At 38.7% G+C, this 24,374-nt stretch overlaps 2 protein-coding genes across 4 annotated transcripts; one reads left to right on the forward strand and one right to left on the reverse strand.

Annotated features, from left to right (window-relative positions):
• The first annotated feature begins 4,754 nt into the window (after positions 1–4,754).
• LOC111781588 (serine/threonine-protein kinase Nek6) lies at positions 4,755–11,467 on the forward strand. 2 transcript variants are annotated; one of them, XM_023662273.2, is made up of 14 exons: positions 4,755–4,977; positions 5,313–5,437; positions 5,608–5,674; positions 6,603–6,668; positions 7,580–7,626; positions 7,936–7,981; positions 8,056–8,136; positions 8,232–8,274; positions 8,396–8,412; positions 9,590–9,671; positions 9,753–9,802; positions 9,876–9,949; positions 10,046–10,097; positions 10,177–11,467. In XM_023662273.2, the coding sequence occupies exons 2-14, from the start codon at positions 5,319–5,321 to the stop codon at positions 11,314–11,316; spliced, it is 1,884 nt and encodes a 627-aa protein (XP_023518041.2). In that variant the 5' UTR covers positions 4,755–4,977; positions 5,313–5,318; the 3' UTR covers positions 11,317–11,467. The 2 variants fall into 2 exon arrangements, with proteins under 2 accessions (XP_023518041.2, XP_023518040.2); XM_023662272.2 differs by having other exon boundaries at positions 4,756–4,977; positions 8,363–8,412.
• Positions 11,468–14,636: 3,169 nt separating this feature from the next.
• On the reverse strand, positions 14,637–23,649 carry LOC111782102 (Peptidase S41 family protein). Of its 2 annotated transcripts, XM_023662897.2 has the most exons (12): positions 23,184–23,649; positions 22,933–23,014; positions 21,873–22,003; positions 21,695–21,781; positions 20,985–21,063; positions 20,233–20,321; positions 19,713–19,745; positions 19,508–19,627; positions 19,316–19,402; positions 19,076–19,225; positions 16,186–16,293; positions 14,637–15,118 (listed from the first exon to the last, which is right to left on the reverse strand). In XM_023662897.2, the coding sequence occupies exons 1-12, from the start codon at positions 23,502–23,504 to the stop codon at positions 14,870–14,872; spliced, it is 1,536 nt and encodes a 511-aa protein (XP_023518665.2). In that variant the 5' UTR covers positions 23,505–23,649; the 3' UTR covers positions 14,637–14,869. The 2 variants fall into 2 exon arrangements, with proteins under 2 accessions (XP_023518665.2, XP_086976248.1); XM_087120122.1 differs by lacking the exon at positions 22,933–23,014 and having other exon boundaries at positions 23,184–23,323.
• Between the last annotated feature and the right edge of the window lie 725 nt (positions 23,650–24,374).

The raw sequence follows: 24,374 nt of genomic DNA on the forward strand, positions 1-24,374 counted from the left end.
GAATAGGTAATGTAGCCATGTAACACGAGACGTAGGAAGAATGTCTAGACCATAAAGTATCAAATTCAGATCGAACAACTCAACTCAACCCTTATGAACTCTACTGGGGTTGCTCGAGTCACCAATCCAACCAACCTAAAAATTGTTTATAAAAATAGTAAAAAAGTTGAATAATGAAGAAAGGGTGTTTGAATTTTGTTTTTTACTTTCAAATTATGTTACGATGAGCTAAGCAAAAAGAATCCCAAGCGAAATTATTAACAAAAGGAAAATAATTGAGACCACGACCTTTTACCCACTCATACTTTTAACTCATTTACGATTCAAAAATAAAAGTAAATATATGAATCGATAATTTGATTATTTCCGACTATTCATCCTAAATTATCGGGTTAAATTTTTTTTCGATTCAAGTTGTCCGGTTTATGAGTTAACATTTTTTTTATGAGGTCAACTCCACTAACTCGAGAAGAGAGTTGCAACCCAATCCAACCCTACCTTTCTTCTGTTTATAACCTATGTATGGCAGTCGGTAACTCCTTGTAAATATTTTATAATTGAACTTATTTTAATTGTTTATATACCATATATTTGGATAATTATGAATTAAAAAAAAAATAATGATTCAACCATCATAATCGAAAATACCAGGTTGGATTGTAAACTCTTTTTGGGCAGCTCGAGTGACCAACCTAACGCCCTGAAATTTCGAGTTGAAAGATTTTGTTCGAACTCATTTATTTATAAATATTTTTTTTTTTATTGAAAAATCATAACAAAATTTCTAAACTTTTCTTTTTTAAAAATGAATAAATTTTATAACAAAAAAAAAATAATAATAATAATAATAAAACAAAATCAAATGAATCGAAATTCGAATGATAATTTTTAGTCAAATTATATGATAATGACATTTCGAAATCTAGATTCGACACCTAACGGCCGGATATTTCTATTCAACGTAATCACGTTACTTACTTTCCACTTCTAAGAATGCACAGTCTTTTCAATATGTTTTGTCTTCACTTACGTGCATCTCTAGAAAATTCTCATAAGGTCACCGAACATAGGATTGCTTCAAACAAAGTATGAAGTTCTTATGATCGAGCCACCGAGAAGGTTTATAGTCTTAGGTTCAAATTTCATTCTCGAATGGGTTTCGACATGTGATACTTCACTTCACATCGGCCATACATGCACATGGACCCATTAGGCAAATACCTTGTTTTCGTAAACCTTAAGGCTGCATATATGCCTACACACTCTCGCTCAACTAAACCCCAGGTAGAAATAAGATCTAAAATCATTCTTATAAGTACACATATGTATAAACGTAGAACGAGAAGTAATCAATGCCAATGCATACACAACATGCATGTCTCTCATAAAAATCATAACATACATTTTCTACGAGACTCAAACTCTGAAGGTAAACCAATGTCACAATCTTAATAATAGATTTAAAAAAAAGTTGTTTTTTTTAAGATAAGTTTTTTTTTTTACGCCAGGTTCAAACTTCTGGCTTCTTGATTTATAATATATACTTTCGCCAATTAAATGATATATTTACTAATGAAAGTTTGATTATAATTTAAAGATATTTGATACATTTTTAACCGTTAACAGGATGGTTAAATTTATTTATATGGATTAAATATATATATTTTGTAACAATAATAAAAAAAAATAGTAAATATAAAATGAATAAATAATTAGAAAAAGAAAAGGAGAGAGAAAGAGGTATGAGACTGGCAGGGAATGTGAAAAAAGGTTAAGCACAGTAAATAAAAGTGACGAAACAGTAAAAAGGAAAAGAAACGGCCGGCAGTTCAGCTTTTGGGAACGTTGACCTTTTTAACTGCTGCAGTGATTGTAATTTTACTGCTACCATTGAGGTTAAAAGTAAAAACCTGCAGTTACCGGCGAAGATCTTGGTAAAAAGCTGTCTGCGTCGAGATTCCTTCCCTATCTCCCCACGTTAATTTAATCCATTTATTGCTCACTTTCAATTATTTAAATTTTAAATTTTGTATTTAATAATTATTTGCATTGATTTTTTCCCTATAATTTAATATTTCGTAATTAACCGCCGTAATTAAGTTTGCTATATATGTACGTAGCATGAACACATGGAACACATCATGAACTTCGGAGTTAAAACATATTTGAACAACTTCGTATAATATATTTATTAACGATAACAAATTTATAAAAATTATTTTCATCTGCTTACGTCCTCCAATGACTAACTATTTAATAGCAATACCATCTCATCTAATAAATAACGAGGAGTTAGCAGATGACATAGCATAACCCGAGGTATGAAACTGTGAGATGAATCTTTATGTGAAACTCGAGGAAGGCAATATCTACACAAAAATTACTTCAATGTATTCAGATTGATACCATTTATAATGGGTTGAAGAGAATATCAATTAATAGCTCTCAATGGATAGACGTGAGAAGTTTTATCATCTTTAAGTATCGAGATAGCTTCGATGTCAAGCATGTTGAAAATTATATCAGTAGGAAATATGAATCGGAATGCTGCAGTAGTAAATCATGTCATAGTCTTGTCTGGACAATCCCGTTTTTTATCACACTATATTAAAAAATGGTTTTATTAATTATAAATATAGGTTTTTATTATATATTTAGAAGATTCTCAATTTTAAAATAATTTTTGGATTATATCTCAAGTTTTCCATTAAAAAAAATAGTTTATAAATTAATCTAATTATTAAGTTTTTTTTTTTTGTTAATTAAGATTTAAAAAATTAATTTTATTAAAAAAGCTTTTTTTTTTTTTCTAGAATTATTCAGATTTATGCATTCCCTTTCTGCGCCTAATTTTTGTTTGGACGTGCCGCACTCTAACTCCCATTTACCAAAGTGGGCCCGATCGTGGGCCCGATCATGGGCCATAACAGTCTTTTCAGTCACCCAAATCTCGGCCCATATCTTCAATGGGCCCTTACAACTTCTTTCTCTTTTTTTTTTCTTTTTCTTTTGAATTATCTATGAAAAATTGGAAAATGAGAATAAATCTAATTTTTTTATTACGAAAATTTATTTATTTATTTTTAATTAAAATAAATATAGAATAAGTGACCTCACTACTAGAATTCGAAAATGCAAACACGTGCAATTATGTTGGATGTTGGGATCTTTCTTCTTATGGACATATCAACAAATGTGATCGTACTGTTGTCACAAATGCATAAGGGGCCATATCGTCACTCTTCCTCGTGACCATATTGTCACGTTTTCAAAACTCTAATCATGGCCATATCGCCACTCTCCCTCGGTTGGAGAGAGAAACGAAACATTTCTTATAAGAGTGTGGACGCCTCTCCCTAATAGACGTGCTCCAAAACCGTGAGGCTGATGATAATACGTAACTGGCCAAAGCAGACAATATCTACGAGCAATGAGCTTAGGTTGTTACAAATGATATTAGAGTAAGACACTGAACGGTGTGCGATCCAGGACACTAGTCCTTAAAGAGGTAGATTATGATATCTCACATTCGTTGGAAAGAGAAACGAAATATTTCTCATAAGAGTGTGGATGTCTCTCCCTGGTAGACATGATTTAAAATTGTGAGACTGAGAGCGATATGTAACGAGTCAAAGCGGATCTGGTAATGGTGGGCTTGAGTTGTTACAGCCTAAAAGAGGCCAAACCCCAAAAAATAAGATCAATTACCTCAACACGGCTCATACAAATTTTAAGATTTATAGAAAGTACCAGATTTCTTTTTTTAAATATTTGAAATTACACATCTTGATATTGGCTATGTACCCCGATAATATCAACGGACCACGAGTTGCGACATCCCAACAGAGATGTCGGTGTCTATTAGCAACCGTCACAGTTTTGATAAGTGACGCTAGTAACCTACGAACAACGAACAACATCCACCCTTCGATCGACACAAAAACTAAAGAATTTGTTTGTATTTATAAGGAAATAAGAACCAAAATTATGCCGACAATTTAAATATTTAAAAAAGGGAGAAACTTTCTTATTTCTCCTTTATTTAGACAGAAAAACAAGACCAAAATAAAAGCAAAATTTCATTTATTTATTTATTTATTTATTATTATTATTTTTTTGCATGTAGGCCCCACCATTTCTCTATATTTAAAATTTTGCCGACAATTTTATACTAATTGCTCGCACGAATGAAAGGCAAGACCTTAATTTAATTATTTTTAGGAATAAGTTGGCCCTTTCTCTTGTACCCTATCAACCATGGGGTTGGGTTTTTTAATGCAAAAATCATACCACTTTTAATTATTTAAACAAATTAATTTCACTTTATACAAATTTAATAATTTGTTTGGTAGATATTAGAAGCGTTCGTATGATCTGAAACGTTGAATTTTTGAAAAATCGAAGATCCGGTTGGTTCACGGGCTGATGATTTTTTTTGGTTTGGTTAACCCGACTAACTAGAAAATAGGATTACAACCCAACCATAATTTTAATATTTTTAATTTTGGACAAAAACACTTGAAAATGAAAGAAGTTGAATTCTAAAGAACACTTTTGAAAAAAAAAAAAAAAACCCAAAACCAATCTAAAGGAATGATTCAATAAATAACTGAAAGGAAGTCTTAAATAAACAAATATTTAAATAAACCAATTAACAGCCCAGAAAAGCCTTCATCTGTGCAATAATTACAATAAAAAACTGCAAAGTTCATTCTTTTTCCTAATAAATTCATCAATTTTGATAGATATAGACTGAGAGAGAGAGAGACACCAAAACCAAATTTATTTATTATTTGAGAATGCCTTAACGTTTTAAACAAAGAGGAGAGAGAAAAACGGCTTCTTCTTCCCAAAACCTTGCTGCTGCTGAGAAGGGCAAAAACAAAGGGTTCATAATAGTTGAACGAGGCGTTCTTGAAGTGGGAATTTTGCGCCATCGCCAATTTCTTCCAATTTCTTCCAATTTCTTCCAAAAGGGTGAGGTTTTTGGGGTTTTTTTGTTGTTCTTTCAAGTGGGGTTGTTGATATCTCAACTTCTTCGTTGTAAAACGTTTTATTCTCTGAATTTGATGCTCTTATGAATCTGTAAATGGAAGCAAAGCTCTTGGGTTTGCCTTTCTTTTTCATCTTCCTAACTCTTTTTTTCTCTTTATTAAGAAGCTTTTATTTCTGTAGATTCTGGAACTTCTGTTCATAATTATAAAAGGGTTTATAGTTTTTGGGGAGATTTTTGTTACCATGTGAGAGTTTCCGCAAATGGTTTCAATTTCAGTTGATTTCTGGGCTTACAGTGTTGTTCTTGGTGTTTGAAGGTTGAAATGGAGAGTGATAATGGAGATATGAAGACCAAGATGGAAGATTATGAAGTAATTGAGCAGATTGGGAGGGGGGCGTTTGGATCGGCCTTTCTTGTTTACCACAAGATTGAGAAGAAGAAGTAAGAATTGTTTACTAATTTTGGTTCTTGAAGCAACTGTTTCTGAGTTCTGCAAATGAAATCGTTGATGTTCATACTTCCATTGATGCTTAGTTGCCTATGAAATTGTGAGATCAGGGCTAGTTTGTGTTGTTCTCTCTCATTAATGGGAATTACTCTCTCTAAATTAGGTATGTGCTCAAGAAAATTCGCTTGGCGAAGCAAACGGAGAAGTTCAAGCGCACCGCCCACCAGGAGGTTAGTTTAACTCTTCACAATGGTATGATATTGTTCACTTTGAGCCTAAGCTCTCGTGGCTCTGCTTTTGGTTTTGGTTTTCCCAAGAGGCCTCATACCATAGAGCCTCCCTCGAACAAAATACATCATAGAGCCCCCCTGAGGCCTGTGGAGCCCTCGAATAGCCTCCTCTTAATCAAGGCTCGACTCCTTCTTTGGAGCTTTCGAACAAAGTACACCCTCTGTTCGACACTTGAGTCACTCATAATTACACCTTCGAGGAAGATATTGACATGGCTAAGTTAAGGGCGTGACTCTGATACCATGTTAGAAACCACGACTCTTCACAATGGTATGATATTATCCACTTTGAGCATAAGCTCTCATGGCTTTGTTTTTGGTTTCCCCGAAAGGCCTCAGACCAATGGAGATGTATTCCTTACTTATAAACCCATGATCAACCTCTTAATTAGCCGATGTGGGACTCATTTCCCAACAATCCTCAACATCATTGTTCGTAAGTGCTTACAATGGCTGATAAAAGTGATACTGTTCTTCCTTCATTATTCACCAACTACAAGTGAATAGTTAATAAGTAGAGGGCTGTTAACAGCCTGGGTCGCACTCAAGGGCAGTGCTTGGTGTTGGCACGACGGATCGTGCAGAAGTTGGAGTAAAGAAAGAGGATATTTAAGTCGAGAAATGAGCGTACGATGTGTTATGAGAGGAAGAACTTGTAGGACTCCTTGTGTTCATTATAAATTGAGTCATGGTGAGCTTTTAGCTGGTTCGAACACTCAAAAAAACAAAACAAAAGAAAAACAATGGTGTCTTGTTATATCCTCGGCATGAGCTTGAATGTTTTCTTGCCTGATTTAAACGTAAAATAGTCGATGCGCGTAAATATTATTGTTAGTTACAGTTACTGATGTTCCTATATCGATTTCAGATGAACTTGATTGCAAAACTAAATAATCCATACATTGTGGAGTACAAGGATTCATGGGTGGATAAGGTAAATTGTTGTTTCTTTTACCATTCTTCTTCTTTTTCCTCTTCCTTTTTATTTACTTTTATCTTGTTTGGGAGAGGATCTCTGTTCATAGAAAATGAATAATGTTTTTGTGGTTTGATCACGATTTGGTAACAAACTTGCTATTAGAATTTGGAGATAGGGGTGGGTGGGTTTTGGTTTCCACAGTTCCGGTGAGATCCCACATCGGTAGGAGGGGGAAACGATACATTCTTTACAAGGGTGTAGAAACCTCTCCCTAGTAGACGTGTTCTAAAACCATGAAATTGACGGCGATACGTAACGGGCCGAAATGGACTATCTGCCCGCGGAGGCTTGGGTTGTTACAAATGGTATCAAAGCCAGACAGTGGGCAATGTGCGAGTGAGGATGTTAGGCCCCAATGGGGGTGGATAGTGAGATCCTACATCAGTTGGAGAGGGAAACAAAGCATTCCTTATAAGGGTGTGGAAACCTCTCCCTAGTAGATGCGTTTTAAAACCGTCAAGTTAACGACGATACGTAACGGACCAAAGTGGATAATATTTGCAAATGGTATCAAAGCCAGACATTGGACGATGTGTCAATGGGGGCGCTGGGCTGTAAGGGGGTGGATTGTGAGATACCACATCGGTTGGAGAGGGAAACGAAACATTCCTTATAAGTGTGTGGAAATCTCTCCTTAGTAGATGTGTTTTATAACCGTGAGGCTGACGGCGATACGTTACGGGCCAAAGCGAACAATATCTACTAGCGTAGCGGTAGGCTGAGTGATTCGTTGAGGAGAGTGGATTCTGAATTTGGAAGGGTGTTCATATTTAGCCTTAAACATAGGGTTATACCTCTGGTGACTTCTTTGCCTTCTGGTTTTCCACTTGCTCTAAGTTTCATGTTTTGGGCATTCTATTTTGTAGGGTGATTGTATATGCATTGTAACGGGCTACTGTGAAGGCGGAGATATGTAAGTGACGTTTATTTAAATTTTACAACCTTTCGGAGTTCGCTTCATTTACAACCTTCAATGCGGTTGTTTATTTTTTTAGATCGAACAAAAAATATGCAACCTTTATAACAATGCCTATCAATTTCCCCTCTTAAGAAACATAACTAAGTGAAGAACAAAAGTTATCTTGAATCAATTAAAGAACAAACATTTTGTGGAAGGTCGACATGGATCGAATCGATAAACGAGTTTTCCTAATGTAGTGAAAGGGAGAAAGAGAAGAAAACTCGAGCCTAATCCGATGCCGTGTTTTCTTTTGTTGAGCAGGTCCGATTTGATAAAAAAGGCTAGAGGAACATACTTTCCCGAGGACGTAAGTTGTAACCGTGCTGATTATTTTTTCCTTCCGAATCTACGTCTGATTGTCAATTTTTTTGTTTGTCTCAGAAACTTTGCAAATGGTTGGCACAGTTGTTGCTTGCTGTAGATTATCTGCACTCAAATCGAGTGCTACATAGAGATCTTAAGGTATCTATTGAGTATTAACCTACACAATCTTGTGATTATAAATCTCATTAATGGTTCTGATTTTTTTTGGTTTTTTAAATTTTCTTCGATTCCAGTGTTCGAATATTTTTCTTACGAAGAGCAATGATGTCCGGCTCGGTACGATGGCTTACCGTTCTATTAGGATGGGATTTTCTTTACTAGTTATTTCTTCTTGTAAGTGCTAATATCTTGAATTCCTGCCCAGGGGACTTTGGGCTTGCAAAACTACTGAATACAGAAGACCTTGCTTCATCTGTAAGAACGCAATCATCGTCTTGTCATAATTTTGCAGTAGAAAGCTTTTAAACGAACCGACTAACTTTTTCGCTGTTGAAACCTGGCCTAACCGAGAACCGAGAATGTTTAGCTTCCACTGCCCAAACTATGTAGCGCTGAATTCATTCCAGTCACTTCAACTAGTCTCTTTGTTCCCTAAAACGTGTTTATTGCTCTTGAGAAAACCAGGTGGTGGTTCCCTTCCCTCACTTCCTCCCTTTGCACATGGTCTTATGACTTTGCGGAGACCTGTGTTTTTGGTAAACAGTCACTCGGGTCTAGTCACTGTCACTCGGGTCTAGTCACTGTCCTACTTCTGTACAGATTGATCCCATCAGGCCCGGATCTGTTTTGCATACGCTTGGAAGAAGCTTTAACACCGTCCCCCCAACCCGCTCCCACAAAAAATGGTGCCTCTGTGATGTGAGCTTTAGATGTATGGAGATGTCTTCTAAGGTCTTGGATCAAGCTCGTAAATTGAAAACTTATTCGTTTGAAACCCTCGTCTCCCAAAGCTCGGCATTGGTAGGAGTGGGCTATGGAATGGCATCCCTATAACATAACATGGTTACCTTAAGCAGCCCTCTTTGTATCTGTCTTACTGTCTTACTCTAGCTGTAACAGTCCAAGCCTGCCGCTAACATATACTATCTTCTTTGGGCTTTCCCTTTCGGGCTTCCCCTTAAGGTTTTTAAAGTGCGTATGCTATGGAGAGATTTCCACCCCTTATAAAGAATGTTTTGTTCCCCTCTCCAACCGACAATCCACCCCCCTTCGAGGCCCGTCCTCCTCGCTAACACACGTTCCTCTCTCCAACCGATGTTTTCCACACCCTTAAAGAATGTTTTGTTCTCCTCTCCAACCGATGTGAGATCTCACAATCCACCCCTATTAGGGCCCAGTGTCCCTGCTGATCTCACAATCCACCCCCTTTCAGGGACCGATGTCCCTGCTGATCTCACAATCCACCCCCTTTCAGGGACCGATGTCCCTGCTGACATTCGTTCCTCTCTCTAATTGATGTGAGATCTCCGACTAACAACTAATTAGTAACTAATAAACCCTATCCCAATAGTCTATCACAAGATCATAGAGTTATAATTTAATAGTTACTGTTCAAAGTAGCCTAGGGTGGACGCTAATATATGTTCTGTAGGTTGTTGGCACTCCGAATTATATGTGTCCCGAGCTCCTTGCAGATATACCGTATGGCTACAAGTCTGATATATGGTCACTTGGTAAGAGTTTGTGGAGGCACGATCCTATTTTCGTGGTCGTCGTTCATGTTCTTGGATGGTAACAAAACTTGCCTTTTCCAGGTTGCTGTATGTTCGAAATTTCTGCTCATCAACCGGCATTTCGGGCTCCGGTAAGTTTAAGCTTCACCTCTTGAATTTCATTGTTTTTCTCGATGTCGGATTGATTTACGCATAATTCAACAGGACATGGCTGGTCTTATCAATAAAATTAACAGATCCTGCATTTCTCCTCTCCCAATTGTCTACTCCTCTACATTGTAAGCCTCTCTTCCTATCCGTATCGCCGTTTCGGTCGATTTTTCAGCTAAAATCAGCTGTTCTTAGACTTGAGACTGTTTGGTTTCCACTTGCAGGAAACAAATCATCAAGAGCATGCTAAGGAAGAATCCCGAACACAGACCAACGGTGAGTGATGCAATCGGTACTATTTCAATACCAAGTTCGGATAGATCCCTTCTAATTTGCAGCTTGGATTAACTATTAGGCGGCTGAACTGTTGAGGCATCCGCATTTGCAACCATATGTCCTTCAATGCCGCAATGCTTCGGCTAATATACTACCGATATATCCCTTACCTATAAACCCCAAGGATAGAACACCGAGGAAATCGCCTTCTAGCAAATTGAATAGTGGACACGAGAGCCGAGCCAAACTGAGCGTAGCTTTCAACCTGCTGGAAAATATCGATATGGTGGGAGTAAGTTGTGACGTACAAACTAGCAACTCGTCGACCACCGATGAAAATATGTTATTGACATCTATTTCAGAAGACATACTCGAGACGAAGATGGTGGATCCTACGTCCTTTCCTGATGAAATATCGACATCTGATCGTGTTGATAGTCAGGCTGATGGGCTAATGACGTCTGCATCGGCGACATCCATTTGCAATGGCGATAAACAGAATGGAGGGGAAGAATCTTCCATCAATACCTCGGAAAATACTGTGAATTCTCTGGAGACAGAACCTCGTTCGGAAAACTTTCGACAATTATCTGAGCTGGACGTCAAGACCGTAAACCTGGATGACCCGAAAACAAGTTGCAGCGGACAGGCTTCGAGTGGAAATGGAATGAAGAATGGATCTAGTGAAGGGAACTTCATGGAATTATCGATGTCCTCTAGTGCTGAAAAATCTGGATCATCTGATGATCAATGCTTACTGAACTCTGTCGATCCACTGGATGTCGAACCAAGAAGCTTCATAAACCAGGAAAGCGTTGAAGGACATACAGAAGTTGCTCGTAGTGCTCGTATTGACTGTTTGACATCAGAGAAAGAACCTCCCGAAACAGAACACATTTCATCTGAGAAAGAAAGTGCACAAACCGATGGCGTGCCATGGGAGAAAGGAACAGACGACATAAGTTGTTCACCACAGGACATCGCAAACGAAGACATTCATCTGCACAATAGTACCGAATCAGATTATCCAAGCCAACGAAGAGCCGATGCGCTCGAGTCCCTACTCGAGCTATGTGCACGGTTACTCAAACAAGACAAACTCGAAGAACTTGCTGGTGTGCTGAGTCCGTTTGGAGAAGACGCCGTATCGTCAAGAGAAACAGCGATCTGGTTGACAAAGAGTCTGGTATCGTCGCAGAAATCTAACGGGGGATCATAGTATCCTTAACATTTCCGAAAATCTGTTCATAATTTACACAATAAATCTGTTCGTTCATTCTGGGTGGTTTTGTTTGATTAAGTATTATTTGAGGATACGAGTATATCAACATTGTTTGATCTTTGAACATATCATTTTCATTTCATTCAAACTGGAAAGGGATCAAATTTATTACAACAATGAATCAAAAAAACAAAACAAAAGCTAAAGAACATAATAAAGAATCATCACCCCACATTGGTTTATTTATAAGCCCCTTCCTCATACTGATAATCTCAGTTTACTGAAGGCAGTATGCAATGAGAGAGGCAGCAGATGCACCTAGCAAAGTCCCGACGACGGGGAAGGTAGCAGAAGCGGCGCTGGACGGGCCGGGGGCCGGGGATGTTGCTGCTTCAGTAGTAGCCAAAACCATGTTGAGGGAGGCAGCAACGGCGACGAAGGTGGCAACGGCGAACGTCTTCATTTCCATGGCGGAAGGGGAGAGGGGCAAAGGAGAGTTTAGAGAAAGACCTGCTTGAGGATGGGGAAAATCTTCCCTTATTTTATGTTTTTTGGGGTTTTTTTTTTGTTGTTTTTTGTGTTGGAAAGTAGAGATGGAATACAGGTCTGAGGAAGATGAGGGGTGAAGGGAGAGATTTATAGGTTGAAATTTGGTCTATTTTTGGAAATAAAATAGTTAATAATAGCCTATTATTTAAATGAGTGGTTGAGCATGGTTTTAGGAATTTAAATAATTTCAATTTATTTAGAAAGAAATTTGTGGCTGAATTATTTTTTAATTTTTTAATTTTTTGGAAAAAAAGAAAAAAAAAAACCAATAATGTTTGTTAATTTTGTATTTTGTATTTTAATTTTTCTAGGAAAATAATGATTTTTTTTCCCAAAAAATCAAAAATATTTTTTAAATAAAATTTTGAAATCTCAATATTTGGAAAATATTTTGAAAGATATTCTTAAAACAAAGTATTAAAATATTTTATTTTTTTAAAAAGATGAATGGTATTTTTAAAAATTTTAATTTAAAAATATTAATTAAAATTAGAATTTTTTTTTTAATTAATTAAATCAAGAAAAAATAATAATAAAGTGAAAATATATTTAAAAAATATGAGAAAAGATTTTGGGCACGTTGTCCGTTTCCATAATTCCGGCGTACCGACAGACAAATCTGGATCGGTTGAACCAACCGAAAATGTGAACGCCGTCATCAACGTGACAAAATCTCCTACGCGCCGTCCGCACCCTGTTTCCCTACCACCGCCTTTCCACGTTCTAACCTCTTTTCTTTATTTTTTTAAACAAATTAAATTATTTAAATAATAATAATAATGCTTTACCATTTTTTAAATATTAAAAAATATATCTATTTTGCCTCTATTTTTAAAATAAATAAATAAAAATTCTTTTATAGTTACTATATAAATATTGTTTATTTAATCTAAAGACCGAAAGAAACGAGAGTTTTCCATTTAGACGGGGAGTGAGAAAGAGAGTGGAGAGAGATTTCTCTCAGTTAGATACATAAGGCGGAGAATGCCTGCCCAAGTTCCCGACACATCCAACTTGATATAAAATATATTTTCAAGAGGAGAGTTTTCAAATTCCATTAATCCAATAATAAACCGGAAAAATAATTTATCTCAGTTAGATCAAATATATTTCCGTTTATCATATTTATTTATTATTATAGGAAAAATAATTTGATCAACAAATAATAATTTAAAAAAATTGATTCCACTCTAATTTCTAATTTATAATAATATGAATAAATTAACAATAATTAATAGTTTATATATAAAAAAAAAAAAGTATATTTTAATCTTTGTTAGAATGACATAATTTTTTTTTTTATAAAAATAATAAACAGGAAAAAGAAAAATCTTACCGTTATTATTATTCTTTTTTTTAATAATGTTGAAAAACCACATTTAGCTGTAACGTAGCCGTTTCACCTTTTTGACTCGCTGTCGCCCCTTTTCTGTGGGGTCCACGCGCCGCTCCCTTCTCCTATATAACCCCCTTTCTCAGCCCCTCTCTCCGCCACTCCTGCATCTCCGATCAATCTCTCTCTCAATATCTCTCTCAGTCTTTTCTCTCAATTTTCTAATCCGTTCTTCTTCAATGGCCAGAGTTTTCATCTCCAACGCCTTCCTCGTCACCGTTTTGATCCTCGCGGTCTTCTCCGCCGGCAGCCTGGTTTCTGGGCTCGGAGAAGACTTCGCTCCGGCGCCTGCTCCGTCGCGTGAGGCCGGATCTGGATTCTCTCTTCCCATCTCTGGCTCCGTCGTTGGTTTCTCTCTGCTCCTTTCTCTTCTTCACCTTCTCAGGCATTGATGAAGTTTCCGGCATCCGGCGGCCGGTCACCGGAATGTGGTTCTTGCGGCGATCTGTTGTATTTTGGGTTATTTTATAAAAATTGATATACTTATATAATGTGATGTAATTCTTGAGTGATTATTTGGGAGATTTTTTTTTTCTTATGAAATGTTATGTGATGTGGCATTTTTTATATACCATCAAATAAAGATTTCCATCTTATTATATTTATTAAATTTCTTTTTTCCAACTAATAAAGTTAATACATATATTATATATATTTTTGGATTAAAAAGTTTTTTTGAAATAATAAGAAATTGAAAGATTAGTGATCACAACGGATAGGTGGATGGGCTCGAGTGACATTTCAACCCTAACCACGACACATTTGCTGGTTCTTCAATGTCAATTAGTTCAGACCCCAGCCTAATTTCATCTTGGTCGTGGATTGATCACATAGGTTCTGATTCACTTTTGCTATGGGTGTTTGAGGGTTGAATTGAGTCGGGTTGTGAATTTTTTCAACTCGAGTGGCATTTCAGGCCCAAGCCCACCTAACATATATTGTTCTTTTTGGGATTTCTCTTCTCGACTTCCTCTCAAGATTTTTAAAACACTTCAACCGAAAAGTTTTTATACCTTTATAAAAAACAATTTGATTCCCTCCTCAACCGATGTATGATCTCACAATCCATTCTCTTCGAAGCCCAACGTCTTCGATGGCACACCGCCCGATGTCCACCCCCATTCAGGGCTCAGCGTCCTCGCTGGCACACTGTCCAGTGTTTGGCTTTGATACCATTTGTAATAGCTCAAACCCACCACTAGCACATATTGTCCTCTTTAGCCTTTCCCTTTCGGGATTCCTCTCAATACTTTTAAAATGCATTTGCTAGGGAGAGTTCTTTCCCACCATTATAAAGAATGCTTCGTTCCCCTCTCCAACCGATTTGAGATCTCACACTTAAATACAATGAACGAAACATTTTCAAAAGGAGTCATGAAAAACACATTATTCATCTCACAATGTTTGAATAATGAGGAAGGACATGTCGACTACACCCACGAATCGACAAGCGTATTGACCTAATATTTATAATCCGAGTAAATCCCAACGAACCTCGATCAAACGGTCGAGTTTCTATCGTTCATCTATATACATATATGCCTTTCTAGTTTCCATCCATATTTACATTCAAATTCTAGTTATAAAAGTGAAACGATTCCTATCATTTCAGGAGGCAGTCCCTTTAGATTGTTGGATATCCAATTCATGCTCAGCTATCATGATACAAGAATCAGCTTCAAGGGGTGTGCGTGAGCTCCTGTCTTTACCTATAACTTCTCTTGGTGAGTTGAGCACATCTGCTGTACATTGGATATCTGGTACGATGCCAACTTGATCGATCTCGTGACGTGCCGGGGATAAGTACTTTGCAACCGTGATGAATAAAGCTGAGCCATCATGAAGCTCTGTCACACTCTGCAACAAACAAGAGCATAGCTTTTGGTGTTATGTATTGTACAGAATAGGACATCGTTTAGATGCATGATATATGTTTGGGTATGGCGCAATGTTTGGGTCGTAATTTGCTTGATCAAACTCCACTATGAAGTGATCCTGTGAGATCCCACATCGGTTGAGGAAGAGAACAAAACATTCTTTGTAAGAGTGTGGAAACTTCTTCCTAGTAGACGCGTTTTAAAAACCTTGAGGGGAAGCCCGAAAGGGAAAGCCTAGAGAGAACAATATCTACTAGCGGTGGACTTGGGCTGTCATAAATGGTATCAGAGCCAGACACTAGGCGATGTGCCAGCAATGAGGCTGAGCCTTGAAGAGGGGTGGATACGAGGCGGTGTGCCAACAAGGACGCTGGGTTTCGAGGGTGGATTTGGGGGTCCCACATCGATTGGAGAAGGGAACGAGTGCCAGCGAGGACGCTGAACCTCGAAGGGGGTAGATTGTAAGATCCTACATCGGTTGGGGAGGAGACAAAACATTCTGAGGGTGTGGAAATCTATCCCTAGCAGACGCATTTTAAAAACCTTGAGGGGAAGCCCGAAAGGAAAAGCACAAAGAGAACAATATTTGCTAGCTATGGGCTTAGGTTGTTACAAATGGTATTAGAGCCAGACACTGGGCGATGTGTTAGCGAGGAGGCTGAGCCCCGAAGGGGGGTGGACACGAGGTGGTGTGCAGTAAGGACGCTGGGCCCTGAAGGGGGGTGGATTGGGGGGTTCCAATAGATTGGAGAAGGGAACGAGTGTCAAAGAGGACGCCGGGCCCTGAAACGGGGTGGATTGTGAGATCCCACATCGGTTGGGGAGGAAATCGCATTCTTTATAAGGGTGTGGAAAACTCTCCCTAGCAGACGCATTTCAAAAACCTTGAGGGGAAGTCCGAAAGGGAAAGCTAAAAAAGGACAATATTTGCTAACGGTGGGTTTGGGCCATTACAAAAAATCATCTAAGACTTGGAGAGAGAACACCAATAGGAAGCACAAAATGCTTTGTTGAAAGAACATATTGTTCTCTACTAGATAACAACACCTGAATTTTTCCTTTCCCGAACGTCTTGTGCCCGACGAGAGTAGCTCGACCGTTGTCGTGGAGTGCTCCCGCTAAAATCTCGCTCGCACTAGCACTACCCTCATTGACCTGTACTAAGAATATGCACAAAAGATTAAATATACATAACCCATAATAAGAACATAAAATCAGATTCTATGAGTTAAGTGAATACACACACAAAAGATCAGCCAAATACTAAGAAACAACATGAGTTGATCATCATCAATAAGAAAACAATAATAGATAGGACATCATGGAACAAACTTATCTTTGAAGTAATTTTAAATCTGCAAAAGCATCGGTAACCTCAGTCCCTGTGAGATCCCACATCAGTTGAAGGGAACAAAGCATTCCTTTGAAGGGTGTGGAAACCTTTCCCTAGTAGACGCATTTTAAAACTGTGAGACTGATGACGATATGTAACGGGAAAAAAGGGGACAATATCTATTAACAATGGGCTTGGGTTGTTAGAAACAGTATCAGAGTCAAACACCGGACGGTGCGCAAGCGAGGATGCTGAGCCCCCAAGGGGGGTGGATTGCGAGATTCCACATTGGTGGGAGAGAGGAACGAAGCATTCATTATAACAGTGTGGAAACTTTCCCTAGTAGACATGTTTTAAAACCGTGATGTGACGGCGATACGTAACGGGCCAAAGCGAACAATATCTACTAGAGGTAGGCTTAGGCTGTTAGAAATGGTATCAAAGCTAGACACCAGACGGTGTGTTAGCGAGAACGTGGGCTCCCAAGGGGGGTGGATTGTGAGATCCCACATCGGTTGGAGAGGGGAACGAAACATTCCCTATAAGGGTGTGTAAACTTTTTTCTAGTAGACGTGTTTTAAAACCGTGAGGCTGACAGCGATACGTAACAGGCTAAAGCGGACAATATCTACTAGCAGTGGGCTTAGGCTGTTAAAAATGGTATTAGAGCTAGACACCGGGCGGTGTGCCAACGAGGACGTTGGACTCCCCAGAGGGGTGGATTGTGAGATCCCACATCGGCTGGAGAGGGGAACAAAACATTCCTTATAAGGGTGTGGAAACTTTTCCCTAGTAGACGCATTTTAAAACCGTGAGACTAACGGCGATACGTAACAGGTCAAAGCAGACAATATCTACTAGCGGTGGGTTTGGGCTGCTCCAGTCCCCTTTTGTCTAGTTACCGATCCATCAAGTAACGAAGTCAATGAAATTGTCCCTCGTACACCCAGATGCAACAAAAGAAGTTTATCCTCATTTCTTGGTCCTCAATGATATCCCCATATGATGTAATAGGATTAGCGACTAATTAGATATCCCCATAAGCCTCCTCCAATTGCACTTCACTAGCATATGATGTAATAGGATTAGCGACTAATTAGATATCTTGGTCAATTCTTTGGTTAATTGGGCTTAGGATTAGCTTGTTTGGTTATTTAAGATTAGGACTAATTTGTTTTCCACTTCTCTATTTGGTCTCGGTTTGAGTTTAGAGAAACGAACCGAGCTGTTTCCGAGTCAAATAGAACCTTGATTGATTCCCTTTTGATTGATTCCCTTTTGATTGATTCCCTTTTGATTGATTCTTGAAAACAATTCTCCAGTATCTTTCACTTCTGATTTACATCCCATCTTTCATTCCAATTCAAGTATTTTTCTTCAAAGAATCTTTGGTTCCTTTGAAACCAAATGCGGCATTTAGCTTTATTCTTACTTTATTTTGGGATGCCCCCAACACTTTCCACTAAACAAACAGTGAAAGAATAAATGAGATAAGACTTCTCCTATTTAGAAACGAAGAACATAGACTACAACAGACGAAGAACACAGATTGGAAGAAACAAACCCATTGCAAAACTCAAAATATATTTGTGAGTATCTAAGCTAGTTCCGACTCTGCTAGCAAGGAAACACGAAGGATATTAGATTCTAAGTAGGTAGTTACTATGACTCAAACTCATTCCCTCTATGCCCTTTACCTTGGTTGGAGAGGGGAACGAAACATTTCTCATAAGGGTATGGAAAACTTTCCCTAGTAGATATGTTTTAAGATCGTGAGGCTGACAACGATACGTAATGGGCCAAAGCGGACAATATCTACTAGCAGTGAGTTTGGGCTGTTACAAATGGTATAAGAGCCAGACACTAGGCGGTGTGCTAACGAGGACGCTGGGCCACCAAGGAGGGTGGATTGTGAGATCCCACATCGGTTGGAGAGGGGAACGAAACATTCCTTATAAGGGTGAGAAAAACTTTCCCTAGTTGACACGTTTTAAGACCGTGAGGCTGACGGTAATATGTGACGGACCAAAGCAAACAATATCTTCTAGTGGTGAGTTTGGGGTGTTATAAACGGTATTAGAGCCAGACACCAGGCAGTGTGCCAGCGAGAACGTTGGGCCCTCAAGGATGGTGGATTGTGAGATCCCACGTCGGTTGAAGAAGGGAACAAAATATTCCTTATAAGGGCGTGGAGAACTCTCCCTATGGTAACAGCCCAAGCTCACCGCTATCAGATATTGTTCTCTTTGGGCTTTTCCTTCTGAGCTTCCCTCAAGATTTTAAAACGCGTCTACTAGGGAGAGGTTTTCACACCCTTATAAGGAATGTTTCGTTCCCCTCTCCAACTGATGTAGGATCTCACACCTAGCTTGTCGGCCCCAAAAGTACATGCACACAACACTCCCCTTACTACAATATAGCTAACCAAACAAATAGGAGGACTTTCATTGCAATCAGATTATGGATATCATTAGAGCCAGACTACCTCTAACCCATTCAGAAGATTGCACCTAGCACATTCTTTCTTATTCTCCTTGCATAAGTCATTTATCTCAGACTACTCAGACTTCTACCTAAAGAAACAGTGTAAAAACAAGAACTTACAAGCACAACGAGCGGATCGTGCGTTATAGCGTGGCCATCAATCATATTAATAGGCAACATATTCCCGTCTCGATCGATTGTATTCACTAGAGTTTCATCCCCATCTAGCCATATTTGGGCAACTTCAAGTCCTGCTTTTACAAGCCCTCCCTGAAACGAGTAGCAATAACCAATTAGTGAACCCCACGTTGAGCTTTTACTTGAAAGAAAACAATCACTTTCAGCAAACTAGAGAATTACTGGGTTGTTCCGTAAGTCAAGAATGTAAGACTGCACACCCTGGCTTTCCATTTGATGAATTGTGCTTTCCATGTCAGAAGCTGCAGTCTGACAATATAAGACAAAAACAAAGCATGTCTTCAATAGTCATGATCCTAAGATACTATGACCAGACAAAAGCAACACACTTGAAAGATGTTGGTCAGCATTTACCTGGGAGAATGCTAACAACTTAACATAGCCAGTCTTGGACAATTGGCCATCTTGTGTTCTATGAGGAATAATTGCACTGGATACCGGAGAGAGTTTAATGTATTCCCTTGGTATTTTGACCTGCAAGAAATGTGAAGTTGTCAAGGAAGTAGAATTTTTATAAACGAAGAAGAGGGTAGGCTTTTGCCATTGAGTGGTTTAGTACCTCTCTTATGCTTGAGTTGCTCATATCTTTAACCTGAAAAGTAAAATGCTCAATGAATATGTAACCATTTATGCTCAAAGTGGACAATATCATACTATTGTGGAGGTCTGTGTTCCTCACATGGTATCAAAGCCATGCCCTTAACGTAGCCATGTTAATAGAATCCTCAAATGTCGAACAAATAAGTTGCGAGGCTCGAATGTGTAGTCAAAAGTGACTCAAGTGTCAAATAAGGGTATACCTTGTTTGAGGGCTACAGAGAAGGAGTCGAGGCTCAATTAAGGGGAGGCTATTCGAGGGTTCCATAGGCCTCAGGGGAAGCTCTATAGTGTATTTTGTTCGAGGAGGATTGTTGAGGATTGTTGGGAGGGAGTCCCACGTTGGCTAATTAAGGAGATGATCATGGGTTTATAAGTAATGAATACTATTTCCATTGGTACGAGGCCTTTTGGAGAAGCCAAAAGCAAAGCCATGAGAGCTTATGCTCAAAGTGGACATTTAACAACAATTTAGTACTTACATCATGAACTTTCACGGTCACAATTGTTCCAACACGACCTCGGAGTTTTTGGGCTGCTGTTTCACTATCAACTCCATCAAGTCTTTCTCCTAAAGTCACAAAAATGGTAAGTTAGGTTGAACCATACACAATGAGATGGGAAAGAAAAATTTCCGCAGAAAAGAGGTGAGATCAAGATGAATTATGATAGTAGAAAAATGCAGACATTATCATCTGAAGTTAAATACTTCATGAATGCTGAAACAGATAGGCTTGTATCTTGTCTTTAAACCTTCTTTTGCAAACCATTGAACCACAGACGAGTTTTTCATTGAAAGTAATATGGAAGTCAGTGAAGTTGAATAGCTATCACGAAGCCTGAATAATGATTTTAGTAACAGGGGTTAACAAAAATACGTCTGAATTCATGGATACCATGGATACCCGTGCGTCTTGCACGCTAACCGTAAGATCCCACATCGATTGAAGAGAGGAACGAGTGCCAGCGTCTCGTTGGCCACGAAGGGGGTGAATTGTGAGATCCCACATCGGTTGGAGAGGGAACAAAACATTCTTTATAAGGGTGTGAAAACCTCTCCCTATCAGACAAGTTTTAAAAACTTTGAGGGAAAGCCCGAAAGGGATAGCCCAAAAAAGACAATATGTACTAGTGGTGGGCTTGGACCCGAAAGTTAGAACTTCATCTTTATATCTAAAAAGATACGATTAGATTCACAGACTATGAAGAATAAACTGATGGAAAAAGAATTTACCATTAATTTCAACCAGCTCATCTCCTTCATGTATGCCAGCTCGTGCAGCAGGGCTACCATCTATCATGGATAAAACAATCTGCAATGTCAATGAATACAGGCAGGACCAAGAGGGAAAACGTTTAGTAAATTGGTGATTGGATAACAAATGCTGTCTTTTTCCTTGTTATATCCACTGAATATCCAACAAAAATTTCTTTTACCATAGAACTAATATGCTTTTTGTTGTGCTAAAAATGTGGAGTGCTTCTCACACCACCATCGGTGAGATCTCACATTGGTTGGTTTTGGTTGGTTGGGGAGGAGAATGAAGCATTCCTTATAAATATGTGGAAACCTCTCCCTACCAGACACGTTTTAAAACCTTGAGGGGAAGCTCGAAAGGGAAAGTCCAAAGAAGACAATATCTCATTGCTATTGGCTGTTACAAAATGGTAACAGAGCCAGACATCGAGCAGAGTGCCAGCGAGAATGCTGGGCCCCCAAGGGGATGGATTGTGAAATCCCACCTTGGTTGGAGAGGTGAACAAAGCATTCCTTATAAGGATGTGGAAACCTCTCCCTAGCAGAAGCATTGTAAAACTTTGAGGGAAAGCTCGGAAGGAAAAGCTTAAAGAGGACAATATCTGCTAGCGATAGATGAAATTTGAAGAAAGCAAGAAACGTTTGGAATCATAATAAGAGATTAGATTACAAAGAATGTTTCGTACCAAATGGCCGGTTGTCGGTTCGATGTTTATGAACAGACCTACTCCCTGCAAGTTGCCATCGCTGCCTATTCGAAAACTTTGATACTCCTGACATACAAACCATCAGATAAATGAGTATCTTCTTTTGAAGATAAAGCCAAACAAGAATGTTTTCCAACCCAAAATAGCATACAAACACCTTTGGGTTTATTATACGAGTAAATGGATCTCCAAGTGTTGACAGCATTGCACTGACTTTCTTATATGCTGCATCCCCTGATTTCAAAGGAAACATTTCCACCATGGTTTGCTGTAATTTTAGGTCCCAATCTGCAAAAGTGGAACAATTATGTGTTAGATTTAAGATAATTTAACCACACTAGAACCACCATATGAACAAATCTATCTTATGGACCTTTTCATGGCTCATTTCACAAACATTTAATATGGTTAAGAATCACAATCCTTTGTCCACTTTGAGCATAAGCTCTCGTGGCTTTACTTTTGATTTTTCCAAAAAGCTTCATACCAATGGAGATGTATTCCTTACTTATAAACCCACGATCGTCTCCTTAATTAGCCGATGTGCGACTCCCCACCAATAATACTCCCCTCGAACAAAGTATACCATAGAGCCTCCCCTGAGACCTATAGAGCCCTCGAACAGCCTCCCCTTAATCGAGGCTCGACTCCTTCTTTGGTGGCCTCGAACAAAGTACACCATTTGTTCGATACTTTAGTCACTTTTGACTAACATTTTCGAGGCTCACGACTTCTTTGTTCAACATTTGAGAATTCTATTAACATGGCTAAGTTAAGAGCATGACTCTGATATCATGTTAGGAATCACAAACCTCCACAATAGTATGATATTGTCCACTTTGAGCATAAGCTCTCATGGCTTTGCTTTTGGTTTTCCCAAAAGGCCTTATACCAATAGAGATGTATTCCTTACTTATAAACCCATGATCGTCTCCTTAATTAGCTGATGTCAGACTCCTCACCAACAATTCTCCCCTCAAACAAAGTATATCATAGAGCCTCCTCTAAGAGCTATAGAGCCCTCAAACAGCCTCCCCTTAATCGAGACTCGACTCCTTCTCTAGAGACCTCGAACAAAGTACACCCTTTGTTCGATACTTGAGTCACTTTTGACTAACATCTTCAAGACTCACAACTTCTTTGTTCGACATTTGGGGATTCTATTGACGTGGCTAAGTTAAGAGCACGACTCTAATACCAAGTTAGGAATCACGAACCTTGATGATTAAAAGTTGGGTCTACAAAGGTTTCTCTAATCAATCCCCACGCCTCAATCAGAGTTCTTTGAACTGTATTCACCTAACAAAGATAACCAATTTGCAAAATCCATTCGATCACAAATGGGAAAAGCCAAAAGAAAGTTTCAAAACAATGAAAATTAGAAGAAAATCAATTCATTGCTCTGATCATAACTACATATGGAGTAAATTAACGCAACAATCAAAGAAGAAACGTGAAGAAATGTCACCTCAGGAGTGCGCGAAACTGGAAAAGCAACAGTAAGAGATTCAGCAAAAGCAGGGGAATCAAAGCAAACAGAGCTCAAAGCAGTGGCAGCAGCAGCAAAGCCGACAACCCATTTCCCAACAGACCCAACAAGTCTCTGCCGAGCAGATTCACTTCCAAACTCGCTCGCGGCGGAAACCACTCTCCATTTCCGGCTTCCACGACGGCCGGAGCTCGAGAACCGGCAGAAACCGATCTGAGACGAAATGGGTCTGGAGGGATCGAGTAAAAATGGAGAAATATGGGGTGGTTTCAGGTCGAGGCTCCGGATCAGAGCCTCCATGATTGGTGGGTGGGGTGTGAAGGTGAAGAAGGAAGGTTTGAAGAAGGAGCCCTGATACCAATTGTGGCTGAGGGTGCGGCCCCATTGGAATCTTCGTGCTAATTCTTGTGGCTCTGAGGCTCGCTACGTTGCGTGAGACAGCAAGCAGCTTCTTGGCTTGATCTCGTGGCGCCATTCATTTGCCTGAAAGAGATTGATTTTTTTTTTTTCTTTGCATTGCGTGATCGAAGACCGTTGCCGTCTGAAATTTGCCTCCCACTTATTTGGAAACGTTTTTTTTTTTTCTTTTTTAAAATTTTATCCATAGTTTATATATTTATTTGAAGAGGGTTGCCATATGATTGTTGAAGTCGAGAAATGCAATCACATGCACATACTTAATCGAGCATGCAATGTTTAATTCAATATTGAAGAAGTTGGAAAATAAACGATTTTCGTAAAAGGGAAATAGGACTTCGTTGTTGACCTTAGACATCGATCTAAGGTAGTTGATATCGAGGTTGAATAGGCAATGAATCCGATTCATATTGTGCATCACTTTCATATATCGATGTAAATCGTTTTCATATATACTGATTCCAGATACATCACTTTTAAATGCTTAAAGCCCATGGACATGCATCTTCATACATAACAACATCATCATTAGCTACTTATTTCCGTTCTCATCATATAGCATCCATGACTTAATATTGTACAACAATCTCGTAAACATTCCGAATAACAAAAAACATCAAGTCTAGCTCATCGTGTTCCAACAATAATAAGCCACTTACCTTAGCTCAGAAAATAATTAGTAGCTACTGTTTAGAAGATTTTTAGTTGCCTTTAGACCTTAATTAGTAAGACCCTATTTTCCAAAATCGTAGA

This window comes from Cucurbita pepo, chromosome 19 (assembly GCF_057944985.1).
Source record: "Cucurbita pepo subsp. pepo isolate OVF chromosome 19, ASM5794498v1, whole genome shotgun sequence".
Lineage (NCBI taxonomy): Eukaryota > Viridiplantae > Streptophyta > Magnoliopsida > Cucurbitales > Cucurbitaceae > Cucurbita > Cucurbita pepo.

Bases quoted from the DNA above. Each gene is read 5' to 3' on its own strand.
- LOC111781588 (XM_023662272.2), top strand. From the start codon at position 5,319: ATGGAGAGTGATAATGGAGATATGAAGACCAAGATGGAAGATTATGAA. The intron at 8,137-8,231 runs GTATCTATTGAG...CTTCGATTCCAG, and splicing joins TGCTACATAGAGATCTTAAG to TGTTCGAATATTTTTCTTAC. The intron at 8,275-8,362 runs GTACGATGGCTT...ATTCCTGCCCAG, and splicing joins GAGCAATGATGTCCGGCTCG to GGGACTTTGGGCTTGCAAAA.
- LOC111782102 (XM_023662897.2), bottom strand. From the start codon at position 23,504: ATGGAGGCTCTGATCCGGAGCCTCGACCTGAAACCACCCCATATTTCT. The intron at 19,746-20,232 runs GTAAGTACTAAA...TTTACTTTTCAG, and splicing joins TGACCGTGAAAGTTCATGAT to GTTAAAGATATGAGCAACTC. The intron at 15,119-16,185 runs GTGTTGTTATCT...TGTTTGTTGCAG, and splicing joins TCGGGAAAGGAAAAATTCAG to AGTGTGACAGAGCTTCATGA.